The sequence below is a fragment of the Pinus tabuliformis genome, chromosome 2_2 (assembly GCF_031772625.1).
Source record: "Pinus tabuliformis cultivar Carrire ecotype Pingquan chromosome 2_2, CPIR1, whole genome shotgun sequence".
Classification (NCBI taxonomy): domain Eukaryota; kingdom Viridiplantae; phylum Streptophyta; class Pinopsida; order Pinales; family Pinaceae; genus Pinus; species Pinus tabuliformis.
In genome coordinates this window covers 335879949-335894863 of record NC_142300.1, presented here as the reverse complement: position 1 = coordinate 335894863, position 14915 = coordinate 335879949, and the positions used below count along the sequence as shown (strand labels likewise).

Here is a 14915-nt window from a genome sequence, read left to right as displayed (position 1 = left end):
CCAGCGTAGCACCTCCCTGCCACAGATCCTGCATTTGAAGCTCATGAGGGTCACTATTTATAGAAATGTCTTGAGTTTAGAGAGTCCTCAACAAGTGAATGTTGGAGGGATTTTAGGAGCATAAAACATTATTAACTATTGACTATTCAATGATCACAACCAATGATGAGTGCCATGCCACAACCCCATGGGGTTTTAGCCCACTAACTGGGGTTACTAACTTCAAACACGAATAACTCTCTAACCGGAAAGAACTACGTGGCGTGCCATATATCAACGGAAACATTTCGACGAGTAGAATCCATCTAGAAGATCCTTGACTCAGAATATGAGGAGTTGTCAAGTCAAGATGGCCATGCAAGATCGGGGTAGCCCCTAGTGCTACTTGGGTTGACATCAATGAGAACCACTGATCAAAAAAATGTGGCTAGGGAGAATGGTCCAGAGAGCATCAAGGCCCAAAGTACTCCCCAGGTGGGCAAGTGAGTTCCTCTATCATCAAGCATGAGAGCTACCATTCAATTAGCATGCAACAATGGTAATAACCCAGGGTTTCACCATAGGTCACAGATGTTGACTAGGTTCCAAGTGATGACCTGGATAATTCGTGAATTGCTCAAGATTTTTGAGGCCCTCTCCCACATTTCTAGCTCAAGAGGCCTCAACGCTGCCCCCCTAGGCCTCCATGCATGCATGACGTTAGCCTTGCGTGGGCTTAGGAGGGAGCTTTAATTTAATTTAAAAAGCTATCATGGTTGGCTTGTAACCATGGGTGGGTTACATAGCACATTAGGCATGTAAAGGGGCTTTGTCATTTGAAATTTGAACTCATAACACTTGTATAAATAGATGAGACCTAGTCTCATTTCAAACTATCAACTCTTGGATTTTTGGCCTCATTGAAAAATTCGAACCTGCAATTCGAGGAGAGCTTTTGGTGATTCTTGGATGAATTTTGATGTGTGGATAATTTTGTCTCATATTTGGAGCTTCTAATCGGCATTTTTGTGGATGGATATACTATTCACTATCTTGTAAGTGCTATTTCATGATGAATTTCTGATTTTCTCTAATGTCTAATGCATGGAATAATGTCTCATGGTTATTAATTGTTGAAGAAAATGTAACTAGGTTCGGTTTTCATTATGACTTGTAATTATAATATTATGTAAAAGAAGAAACAAATTATTATTATTCCTTGCATCATGGGTTTCATGAGCAAGATGTGTTTACCATAGGTCAAAGACTTCTTCTTGATGTCTTTAGGATTTTATGTCTCAACATAAGTATTATAGAAGTCATGATGTCAAGATCTACACTCCAAGAACGAATGTCACTATCATCGTGTGAGTCAATTAAATAAAAGACAATGATCTCCTTGAATGATACGTCGGCCTATCTTAAGGCACTCGTGTCAGCCTAATATACCAACGCTGATCTCTCTCTCTCTCTCTCTCTCTCTCTATATATATATATATATATATAAGGAGTGACGTTGCATTACACCAACAAGTCTTTAGATCATCTTAGAACAGTTAGCAGTGAAGAAGTAATGCAATACACAGTGATCAAGGGTGATACATATCTCAGTGAACTTTGCCTCTTATATATACATTGTGACAACTCTCGGTGAAGTCCGAAACTAGCTCTCAGAAGACTATATATATATAAAGTGAGCTCTCGGAAGACTGTATATACGCATATCTCCTCTCGGTGGTACCTTATCCTATTATCATCAGAATAGTGAAGAACATGAAGGACTGTCTCAAGACAGTGGCATGATTAAAGCAACTTATCCTTGAGCAAAGAACTGTAATAGCCGAGGAAGAGGATCCGAGGACTGTGACAAGAGAGCAAAGGTATAAGGAGATCGAAAAATGAAGGAGTACAGTGACATAAAGTCTATAGATTGTGGATTGAAGGCCAAATAGTGCAGAGGATAGTGATAAGCATCATGGAGGTAATCTTGAGTCAATTTTGTCAAGGGTCTTGGTATTCATCATCTAAATATCTATAAGAAGAGATTGAAGGGTTTTCCTCTTAAGAGGAGAGGTTTTGCCCTGGCTTGGAGCCAACATCTTGTGTACCATACATTTCCTTTACTCTTATCTACCTTGACCTTGGATGCACTCATAACTTGACTTCTTTAAGATAAAGTGAGCTAATCTAATGAAATGCAAAGTAAATTTGCATTAGTCAATAAGATGAATCCCAACCAAGTGATGTCGAGATCTAATCTCAACCATCAATTACATTGGAGATTAGGATTGTGGATTCAGTCAATAGCTCAAAATTATAAAAGGAAGGATAGGTTAAGGGAGAAGACACATCTTGAGCACAAGACACCGTGAGAGTGATATCTCATGTTAGTTTTTGTAGCATAAGATGGTGTTCTAGTCTCGGGGCTTTGTAAGTTTGTGGAGAGGCTAAAACACTGGAGTTCTCCAAAACCTAGAAATCGTTTCTGGAAATTCCACCTAGAGATGGCTCAATTAAATTAATTGACCATAATTAAATCTTTCCTAAGTCTAACTTAGGAAAAGTGGTTAATTAATAGGAATTAATTGAGAAAGGTGTGAATCTTCTAGAAATTCACACAGATCGACTTGGAGATGATCTTAACCATCGATTAAGTTTTAATCGTGGCCGTTGGAGTCCCAACTGGAGATTATAAGAAGAGGTCAATGGGTAGATGGAGAATACACCAGTTGCAGATACTCACTAATCAAGGTAGTTCGATTTTCTAGTAGCAAGTGATTCAACAGAGAGATCGAGTAGTAGGTGGACAAGGGGCAGAGTGGCAAATTTCTAGAGTTTCTAGTTCTGGAAGAGTTAGGAGAAGAGCCTCAAGTGAGCAATTCGATTCAGTTGAGGAGAAATTCGTCTTCAGTTCCAGAGGTCGGGGATATTTTCTAGAGTGTCGGAGAGACAATTTCCTTGACAACAACAGGCAGAACGACTTGATTTGCAGAAGTCCCTCATTGAGCATGAGAGGGTCTGCGCTAGGGTGACGTAGGGCCTGCGCAGAGCTGGGTGGACGACTTTGTTTTCAGAGGTAGTCACGTGCCGGGAGAGGGAAAATCCATCAGTATATGCTTGCCAATATTTCTCCTGTAGAATCGCCAGTTTGGCGACATTTTATTGTATTCAGAAATTCTGTTGCTGTATAATAATAAAAACCCTCAGCCGCTGCACCAGTTTTCCCAAGTTGGGTTTTCTTCCGGGGACTTCTGTCCAAAAATAACAATGTTATATTTTTTGTGTGTGTGCCAGTATTTTCTCAATTTCCGATTCATCTTCCATAATATTTTTTTTATTTGTGAAGATTGCAATGTGATTAATTCGTTGTTGTCGTAGCAATAAACTGCTAAATCAATTAACAGTTAGAAGAATTAATTCCAGTTGCTGCAATAGAATTTCAGTACTAAAATTTTCGCATGGTATAGAGTGATTTTGATTAGACGGGGAAGCTTAGAAGCATAAGCAAAAAAATTCCTTGTTCAGAGGGAGCAACAAGATGTTTTTTCTGGGGGTTGCACAATGCCTACCTAGGCAGTGCAAATTTCTTGAGCAATTCGATTTTTCAGTGCAGGCTAGATTGAGTGATTCCAACAGGTAGAGGGAGCAACAATCCAGTATTTTTGCTGGGCAGATTCCTTGTTTGGGCGCATAAGGGTTTTGCAGCAGTTGCTAGAGCAGAATCATCGTTAGGTGGAAGAGGAATAGCACATAGATTTGTCTTCATTAAATTCTTTAGTAAAGCCATGGACAAAATTGATATTCAAGAGGCTTCAAAATTGTCTTCCAGGTTGTAGGACGAATTTGCTTGCTTATTAGGCTCAGCTTCACAGGGTGTGTGGTAGACAGTGGAGTGTCAGCTCACATGATAGGGGTTAGAGAATATTTCTCTAGCTACAATGAGGAGTAGATGTACTTCTAGATTACGATGGGAAACATAACGAAATGTACTGCAGTGGGGAGAGGTACCATTGATTTTCAGAGGGAGTTAGGAGCAAGAACCAACACTATAGATGTTCTGCATGTGCCAGGATTGGGTATGAACCTGATTTCAATATCTCAACTATAGGATAAGGGATATGATATCCACTTTGTAGGGAAGAATGTGTTTTTCAAACACTCGAGCTGGAAGAAGGTGAGACAGATTGGAGTTCGAAGCAACAGGTTGTACATCACAATTTGACTCTCCAATGGCACTAATAGGCAGTGATAGTAGCAGTGGGAAGGAATTAAATGAGCTATGGCCTAGGAGAATGGGATATTTACACCATGGAGCATTCAAGATTGGGAGACAGTAACATGGGTTCCAGAAAATGGCACAGAACATGATGATGTGTGCAGAGGCTGCATGTTTGGTAAATATGCTAAGGCAACATTCCCAAGAAGTGACAGCAGAGTAGATAGCATGTTAGGACTTATACACTCAAACATTTGTGGTCTGATGTCCACTAGAGTTCTCAGTGGAGCTGAATCGTCACCTTTATTGATGACCATTCCAGGAAAACTTTGATCTACTTCTTGAAGACCAAGGATGAGGTCTTCGATCGTTTTAGGGAGTTTAAGGCGGAGAATGCGATAGGGAAGAAGATTAAGGTGCTTCGCTCAGATAATGGTGGAGAGTATATTGATAAAGTCTTCACATATTTTTGTGCGAAGGAAGGCATCAAAAGAGAGTGGATAGCTCCATACAATCCTCAGCAGAATAGGGTAGCAGAGCGGAAAAACATAACTATAGTCGGGGCTGCAAAAGTAATGTTGTATGACTTGCCTAGGTTTTTATGGGCAGAGGCATGTAACACAACTGTGTATATTTAGAACAGGACTCTTCATAGAGCACTGAGGAAGAAAACGCCAGAAGAAGTCTTCATAGGGAAGAAGCCAGAACTTAGAAGTTAGTCACTTCAGGATCTTCAACAGCATTGCTTGTTGCCATGTGCCAAATGAGAAGCACACCAAATTGGATCAAACTGTAGAGAAGGGGTTCCTTGTTGAATATAGCGGAACCTCAAAGGCATATAAGATCTACATTCCTAGCAATAGGAAGATTGTAGTGAAATAGAACGTAAAGTTCATGGAGGACCGAGCCTTCAAGAGATCTCGTGAGATGCCTGCAGGTGATCAGAATCAGCGAGCAGAAGCCCTATTGGCTCAACAATAATGGAAACCAGTGGGATAGTCACAGTGATCTAGTACTAGCATTTCCTTAGGTGTAGGGGATCCAATGAGATCACAGCAGACGGAGCAACAGAGGCAGGATGAGGAGGCGCTGGTCGAACCTCCCACCACTAGGGGTTGAACTAGCAGAGAAATTCGTCAGACATTGAGAGATGTAGAGGAGTTCATTGGAGCTCTTAGGACGAATAAGAGACTGCAGACAACCTGACAGGTACCAAGCATTGGTGGCTCAGGTTGTAGGACCTTCCAGCTTTCAAGAGGCCGCACAACATCAGGTGTGGGTAGATGCCATGGTAGAGGAGTACAACTCTATCATGACGAATGATGTGTGGGAGGTGGTGCTGAGGTCTGAAGATAGGTCAGTTGTAGGTTCTCGTTGGATCTACAAGATTAAGTACACTGCAGATGGTAGCGTGGAGAAGTACAAAGCTAGATTCGTGGCAAAGGGGTATGTGCAAAAGGAATCGAAAGATTATGAGGAGACCTTCGCCCCAGTGGCCATATACACTTTTATTTGGTCAATTATATCCCTAGTAGCTCAGATGGGGTGGCAGAGTCACCAAATGGATGTCAAGACAACATCCATGAACGGAGTGATAGAGGAGGCGTACATTACTACATAGAACAACCAGAGGGCTTCGAGACTCATGAGAGACGTAAGAGGAACCTGGCAGTAGAGTTTGATATGAAGGATTTGAGCTTGATGCACTACTTCCTAGGTTTGGAAGTGTGGCAGAAGAATGGTGAGATCTTCCTTGGTCAAGGGAGATATGCTACATTTATTCTGAAGAGATTCAGAATGCAAGATTGTAGACCCATGTTGACGCCCATGATCACCAACTGGAAGAAAATAGATGCATCAGATGACAAGGATGTTGACCCCACCTTGTATAGACAACTCATTGACTCTTTCATGGATCTGGTCAAGACTAAGTCAGATATTAGCTTTGCGGTCCATACCATGGTTGTGGAGCAACCCCCCCTTCGAATCGCTCCCAGAGCGCGCTCTCGAAATTTGCTCCCTGGTTTTTGCGCAATTTTTTTGCCACAATGATGTTCCAAACACAATTTTGTTTCAAAGAAACAAGAGTTTTTGAGTAGGGAAACCTAATATTCAAGCCTATGGCCCTAGTATTGATATGCAATTCATAGTAATGTGAAATTCTTAATGTAAAAGTGACATTCTCCTTTGTCTTTCATTTTCATCCTTTTACTTAAATTTTTAATAGTATCATGAAATGACTCAGGATGTTTGAGAGTGGTTTCGACCTCATTGGATTTCATATGGAGAAAATAGAAGTTTAGATCTCACTCAAAATCTAGTAGACTTATCAGTTTTTCAGGATTTCAGGATTGGGGGGATTGAAATGTTTCCATTGGATTTTGTCATGTACTAGGGTATGGGACTCTTATTTAATCAAGAGCACCAAGCCCTCTATGTACCTTGATGTTAGTGACTTTGGTTGTCGAACTCCTCTATCATGACCCTACTAAAAATGTACCCATCACTCAAACAAAATCTTGACTTGACATGCCACATTTTTTCTATCTTATGTTAATTGCTTAGAGGGTGATATTAATGAGAAAGATCCCAAGATAGGAAATAATTTTGATGATATGTAGCATGATTTTTTTGGATGCTAGAGGCCATCTAGAGCCTATTTGTTGATGTATTTTAGGTTCAGAGATGGATTGCACTCGATTCTATTTTGGTTATGTGCACCCTTACATGCTAAATAAATGAGAACTTGTAACTTGTGGACGTGGTTGATGAAGATTATAACTTCTAAATGATTGATGTTATATGGTTTAATCCATGTTTTTATGTTTTTTATATCTAATTCATCATTCTACATGCTTTTGTTGACATATATGCATTAAAATATATACAAATATATATTATATAAAACTTTGCTCTCGACCCGAGAGCTTTTGAAAATGTCGCTCCCCGCTCTTGCATCTGTTCTCACTGCACGCTTCTACTCTCGCTCCCAAGTAACCTTGTCAATACCCTCAATCAGTTTATGGTGGAACCGAAGAGGGTATGTTTGACATAAACAAGGCACATTTTGAGGTATGTGTGCGACACAATAATTTATGGGTTGAAATATACTTGAAGGGATGATGTCAGACTATGTGGGTTCATAGATGCAGGTTGGGCAGGTAGTTCAGTGGACAAGAAAAGTACCTCTAGATACTGCTTCAACGTTGGATTATGGCTGGTTTCTAGGTGCAGTAGGAAGAAAAAGTTATTAGCGTTGAGCTCTGCAGAGGTAGAGTATATCGAAGCTAGCACAACTACGTGTGAAGCCATATGGCTTTAGAAGTTGCTAGTAAGCATGTTCAAGTAGGGGATGGAGGCGATCGATGTCTATTGTGATAATTAGAGTTGCATTAAGCTCTCTGAGAATCTAGTCTTTCATGATAGGTCAAAACACATAGATATTCGATGTCATTTCATCAGAGATTATGTGTAGCGTGGAGCAATCCAACTACAATATGTTTCCACAGATGAGCAGGTTGTGGACATACTCACGAAAGCTTTAGGGAGAGCTAAGTTCATCTATTTTAGAGAACAAATGGGTATGGTGGAGAACCCATTTCAGTAGCAATGACAAAATATTTCAGATGCTTCTCATTTGCAGTAGTAGCAACAACAATTGAGAGGGAGTTGCAGTGTAGATGTAGAGTCAACAACAACATAGATGCAATAGTTTGGTTTAGCTACAGTCAGTGGCAGATGAATTAGAGTTAGTGCAATGGTTGATGGACAATGGTAGGCACCTACAATTGTTAGACATCAGCAACATGGTAGGAGGGTGTAGCAAGGACAGGGTGTTGTAGTAGTACGACACTAGAATACCTTCCTCGTTAAGAGGGAGTGTTAGCTTTTGTAGCATTAGATGGTGTTCTAGTCTCAAGACTTTGTGGAGAGGCTAAAACACAAGAGTTCTCCAAAACCCAGAAATCATTTTTGGAAATTCCACATAGAGATGGCTCAATTAAATTAATTGACCATAATTAAAATTTTTTTAAGTCTAACTTAGGAAAAGTGGTTAATTAATAAGCATTAATTGAGAAAGGTGTGAATCATTTAGAAACTCTCTCAAGTTGTGAATCATCTAGAAACTCAGATGGATCGACTTGGAGATGATCTCAACCATCGATTAAGTTTTAATCGTGGCCGTTGGAGTCCCAACTAGAGATAATAAGAAGAGGCCGATGGGTAGATGGATAATACACCTGTTGTAGATACTCAGTCATCAAGGCAGTTTGATTTTCCAGTAGCAGGTGATTCAACAGAGTGATCGAGCCAGTGATCCAGTGCAGGTGGCAAAGGGGCAGAGTAGCAGGTTTCCGGAGGAGTTTCCAATTCTGAAAGAGTCAAGAGAAGTGGCCGTATTATTTCTCTAGAAGGCTGCGTAGGGGCAGCGTAGAGCCTCAAATGAACAATTTGATTTAGCTGAGGAGAAACTTGTTTTCAGTTCCAGAGGCTGGGGAGATTTTCTAGAGTGTCGGAGTGACATTTTCCCTGACAATAGTAGGCAAGACGGCTTGATTTGCAGAAGTTCCAGATTGAGCGTGAGAGGGTTTGCGCTAGGGTGATGCAGGGCCTTCACAGAGCTGGGTGGACGACTTGTTTTTCAGAGGCAGTCAAGTGTCGTGATTGCTCGGAGAGAGGGTAAAATCCCTTGGTATATTCTTGCCAATATTTCTCTTGGGTAGAATCGCCAGTTTGGCAACATTTTATTGTATTTAGAAATTCTGCTGCTGCATAATAATAAAGACCCTCAGCTGCTGTAGCATAATAATAAAGACCCTCAACTGCTGCACCGATTTTCCCGAGTTGAGTTTTATTCTAAGGACTTCTATCCAAAAATAATGGTGTTATATTTTTTGTGTGAATGCCAGTATTTCCTCAGTTTCCAGTTCATCTTCCGCAATATTTTTTATTTGTGAAGATTGCAGTGTGATTAATTCATTGTTGCCTGTAGCAATAAACTGCTAAATTGATTAACAGTTAGAAGAATTAATTCCAGTTGCAATAGAATTTCAGTAGTGAATTTTTCACATCTCAGTGATTGGTTGGAGAAGGGCTTCCATTCAAGTGTGCAGTCTTTGAGGAAGAGTGCAAGGGGCATCAAGGGAAGGATCTAGATCAGCCAGCAGAGAGAAGGACAGATCAAGGGTTTGATCAGCTGGATCAAATTGCAAGTTTATTGTTATATGTATTTTTCCTTAAAGGGGCCTTACCCTAGGAAGGGAGCATTTGTGTGCTGTAGATTATTTTTGATGAAATAGCAGAATTTTGAAGGGCAGAAAATCCGTGTGCATGTGTGAGATTGGTGTTTATTTTTGCATTCGTTGTTATATTTGTTTTACGTGTTAAAATACCTGTTCTGTCTTTTATTCAGTAGATCTGCGTAGTAATTAAATGTTACTGTAAGGAATTTTCTAGGCAGTAATTGGCCAGGTTGCCGGTGTTAAGGTAAATTAACATTTACTTCGCATCGGCCAAAACAAGGTCACACCCACCACCCCACCCTTACTGATAAAATATGTGGAAATATCCCCTTGCATCTCATGTAATAGGTAAGGATTGGGCTTAAGATCCATTTAATGAGCTTATCCAAACACCTTGTTGTGAAAGAAGGTTGGTGTTAGATCAGGTTTTGGTGAAGTCAAGTTCATAGGGAGAAATCAGGTCACAGGTTAGGCTTGAATGCTATCCTGTGTTAAACCCCTTTGATTATAGAGGGATACCAACTCCAAGAGGTCAAACATCTCCCCCCCAAACACACAAGGATTATACACTTGCTGAGGTTTGAACTTGGATTGTTTCATGGCTGTGCCCTATTCTGATCACTAAGCCACAATGTGATAAATTAGTGTAATAGAGTTTTCATGGCTGTAACATATTCTGACCACTGAGCCACAATGTGATGAATTAGTGTAATAGACTTAGGTATGTTACATGGAGACTGATCAAAGTTGACCAAGTCCAACAAAATATGATAAATAGGGTGAGTGATCGATTTAGACTAAGTGACCCAAAATAGATAAGTGTGAAGTGTACTGAAGTTTAAAACATGAGAGTACACATATTATACATGTTCAGTAGACTAAGTCTCATCAATAACCTTCTTGTTGAGGGTGCAGTCATCTTTGGGAGTATTTATTTATATCCTTTTGGATCATAACACATTTAGGATCCTGTTCATGCTATAGTAATTAAATTGTCATAGAGGTTTATGTTTATTATCAAGTAAATTGCTTTTTGAACATCATGGAATGAAAGTTATTTTCTAAACGGTCTCCTGTAACTTTACTTGATTTTCAATTTTAAGTGTCTTTATATTTAGATTCTATACTACAAATTCATTCTTCATTTGTTATCAAGCCATACTTGGGAACAGGCACTTTGACGATTTAAAGGCATTGAATTAAATTTATGTGCATGTGGAAATGTGTTTTTTCTAAAATTTATGCTTCAATAATCATGTAGATAAATTAAATATTTTTTTAGTTCTTTGTAATTGATATGGTATAAAGATTATGGTTATAAAATATCTCATGTTTCCATTTTATTGAAAATAAAATGAAGTTTCAGAATTTGTTTTTCACATGAGCATTGTATTGTGAAGGAAACTAACTACATATTTTTCTTTTCACATGAGCATTGTATTGTGAAGGAAACAGACTTCAAAACCTTGTTATTCTTTTGCTTATTTAGTATGAGGGGTTATCTCCAACATTTTGGGGTACATACATACAGAACTTCAACCTTTGCTCTCTGTTATATGTTTAACAAAAGGTGTCCATGACTAGATACTCCAAGACTATGATGATGATGGGGAGAATGCAGCTGGGAGTCGCCTTCTTCATCTATTACAAATTGTTGATGCCATCAATGTGGTGAGTTTTGAGCTTTTATTTTGGTCCTGTTGATACTCAGGTCTTCTGAATTTAGGCAAATTTTGTTGAAAAATGTAACTAAGTTTGGTCTTCCTAATGACATGTAATTGTATTTTTATGTAAAGAGGTGAAAAGAAGAAAAATAAAATTATTGTGATGCTTGCATCATGGGTTTTATAAGCAAGAGATTTTATTTTTGAGTCAAGGCTCCCATTGAGAGCCTTTAGGGATTTTGTCATCTAGTCATGAAATAATAAAAGAGTCATTGTCATGTAATGAAGTCATGCTACACTTTGTAAAGAGTCACACTTGTCTATGAAAAGTCATTCTCTAAGACCTTGTCACTATCCCTCATGATGTCGGCCTATAACAAGATATGTATCTAGAAGATGAACTCGGCTTCCCTTCAAGAGATCATGTAAGCCTAGAGGTCATGAAAAAACTTGTATATATACCCTCACTCGGCCTCATTTGGAGACAACGAATTCGGTGAAGCAAGTCAAGAAAGAAGTGCGAAGAATACACCAGAAGAAGCCTCCACATCAGCGCAACAAAGAGGAAGGATAACGAAGATAGTCAAGCATTGTTTTGGTTAGTTTGTCCTCCCACGTGCGAAGATAGCAGAACCAAAGGTATCTAGAAGAAGTCGAAGGAGCAACTGTCACTTTAAGGTGTTTTGTTTGGGTATAGAGCCTCGCTAGGAGAAGCTGAGTCAAGGTGCAAGAAGTCTCTCTCTTGTAGAGACTACAAAGGAAGTGAAGATAATATAGGGTTTCTGTGGTAGGGTCACAGCCTAAGTTGCACGAAACGGGGAAACGGAAACGAGTTTCCGAAACGGGAAGCGAAACGAAACGCGACCTCCCCAAATTTTGAAACGCGTATATTAGGAATTTAAGAAATATGTGCAATCATAAAGCATATATGATACATTCTAATTTATTACATTATGATAAAATTGTCAATTGTCAATGCATAGACTATAAGTATCTAAATTTACATCACATTTACTCATGAATAATCACATAATGAAAATAGAAATATCCAAAATCAGCCACGAGAAATTTCTAATTTTTTGTCTCGTGGTTGATTGGGAGTCTCCTCCTACATAGTCGAATGACCTTAGTGCTCTTGATTAAATACAAGTTTCATACCCTAGTACCCTACATTCTCTTGATTATTCGGAGTCTCCCCTGCATAGAGGGCTTTGTTCTCTCAATTAAATACAAGTTCCATACCCTAGTACATGATAAAATTCAATGGAAACATTGAAATCCCCCAATCCTGAAATCCTGAAAAACAGATAAGTCTGTTGGATTTTGAGTAAGATCTAAAATTCTACTTTCTCCATATGAAATCCAATGACGGCGAAACCACTCTCAAACATCCTGAGTCATTTCATGGTAATGTTAAAAATTTAAGTAAAAGGATGAAAATGAAAAATAAAGGAGAATATCACTTTTACTTTAAGAATTTAACATTACCATGAACTGCATATCAACACTAGGGCAAACAAATGTAAGAGATGAAACGTGGCCCGTACGGCCTGGAAACGCGTTTCCAGCCGTACGGCCACGTTTCCGTTTCGGGAAACGTGGCCGTACGGCCGGAAACGCGTTTCCAGGCCGTACGGTACGGGGAAACGCGTTTCGTTTCGTTTCCCCTGGAGAAACGCCCCCTAGGTTTCGGGAAACGTGGCCGTACGGCCGGAAACGCGTTTCCAGGCCGTACGGTACGGGGAAACGCGTTTCGTTTCGTTTCCCCTGGAGAAACGCCCTAGGGCCACGTTTCCTGCAACTTAGGTCACAGCCTACAAGAAGTGATTGAGAATAAAAGGAAGTCGAAATCAAGAAGGAAGGAGCCTAGATCAAGAAGAGAAAGGAAGCCAAGAACAAGAAGAGGAAAATCATTGTTGAAGAAGAGGGCAGTGACTTGGTCTTGGGAGGACACTAGAGTCAAGGGTCTTTGTCATAGTCTTGGTATTCGTCAATTGAAGATCTATAAGAAGAATTTCTGATTGGGTTTTCCTCTCAAAGAGAGAGGTTTTGGCTCTGGCTGACTAGCCTACACACTGTGTCTCTTGTCTTCTATTGTTTATTTGGTAATTGTCTTGATGAAAAGAACACAATAATAACATAACGAAGAGAAGATCATAATTCAAGAAGTAAAAGTACATCACAAGCAATTATCAAGAAGAGAAATCTCCTAACTTCTGATGCCCTAGTTTTCTCAACAAATGTAGTGCAAACTCTAGGTTGGTTTATTGATGTCACTTTTCAATATGTATGACCACCTTAAGTGGGTTACTTCCACAATGGTCACTGTTATATATGAACTATGATCCACACAAGAGTGAGCTGAGTGATGTACTTGTGTTAATTTTTGGTTAACAATGCTATGTTCTATGCTTAGCACAATTACTTCAGTGTCCTTCAAGCAGGCCAATGACAAATTCAAATTTAGATTTCCAATAGCAATCACATTAACCATAAATCACATTAACAGTAACTGTAGATAGAACATGAACAATAAAATGCAAAAGACAAACCAAGATAGGAAGACACCAGATTTGGCGAATGCTAGGGAAAAACCCCAAGATGGGGAAAACCCTTCGATCAATTCTTATTATTATTATATCAAATGTTCAACAAAGAGAGAGTACAATAAAGTCAAAATTGACTTGCCAAATGATGATTAAAGCAACCCTGTCAAATTTGAAACTTTTTGCAACAGTCAACAACCCTAACCAGAAAGTCAACACTGGTCAAAGCAGCAACAAAATGTCCTCAAAGCAGCTCAGTCATACCCAGTCAAACTCGGCCTTATAAGGTGGTCAAAGTCAACCCAAAACAATCTTGAAAACAACAGTCAAACTTGGTCAAACTTTGCGGTCAACTCTATGGGTAGGCTTGCGGTCAACCTTGTGACTGGTCTGCTGTCAAAGTCAACATAATGCCTCAGTTACTGTGCCAATAAATGTGGCTTGCCAAAAATGAAATTTTGACCCAAAAATCGCAGTCAAATGTGGTCAAAACACCCCTGGTCAATGCTGGTCAAACTTGCGACAAACTCTAAAATTTCGGCCCTGTGATTCGTTCTTCTGTTGCCAAACATGTGAGGAAAAGATATGCCCAATAAGTTGTATGAACCAATCAAATGAGGAGAGAGAAGAATGTGCGAGATGAGATGATGACAAATGGGGTTTGAGGTCTCTTATATTTATACAAGTCATTGAGGGTGAAGTGACATGTCTCTTGGGTTTCATGAGCCTACATGATGATGTGGCTGACCTTGATAATTTGCACATGTGTGGGCATAAATTCAAAAACCATTTTTGCTTATCCAAATTTAATGATCCTTAGGTCGATTTTGGTCCTCTCGAAAAGAGGAATTCAATGTAATAATTATCTCCATCAAATGAGTTGTCCAAAGTGGAATTTGGCCCTAGTTGCCAATTTTAGCACTCCCTCTCAACTAGGGAGAACTCCACCTACCAATCCATCCATCATCATGCCATCCTATCATCATGTACTGTTTCTGCATCTCATCTCAACTCTGTTGAACACTAATATAGATAATGAAGAAGAATTGATCAAGAGTGAGTCACAAGATCTTGCCACTCTCCACTGACAGAGGTCAGTCCACACAACCAGGGGTAGAACCCAATCGGACTTGATCCCAGATCAAGTTGTTGAACACCATGCATCCTAGACATAAGGAGTAGGACAGTACACTATGAGCCCATCTATAGTGTTGTGGTCCCTATCCTCTTTTCCCAACTCATTGGCCAGATGAGAGGTACTTCCCAT

General features: G+C 39.6%; 1 protein-coding gene across 10 annotated transcripts in view; it reads left to right on the top strand.

Annotated features, from left to right (window-relative positions):
• The window catches only part of LOC149192652 (uncharacterized), a 316669-nt gene that overhangs the window by 267834 nt on the left and 33920 nt on the right, over positions 1-14915 (top strand). For 6 of the 10 annotated variants that reach the window (XR_016254895.1, XM_089406432.1, XM_089406433.1 and 3 more), the window contains one exon: positions 11023-11109. Coding sequence is in view for 7 of the 10 variants with exons in the window: in XM_089406432.1 (XP_089262558.1) it covers positions 11023-11109 (87 nt within the window). In the remaining 3 variants the exon portion in view is untranslated. The remainder of the gene's footprint in view (positions 1-11022; positions 11110-14915) is intronic. The other 4 variants (XR_016254896.1, XR_016254897.1, XM_089406434.1 and 1 more) reach the window with 1 other exon arrangement.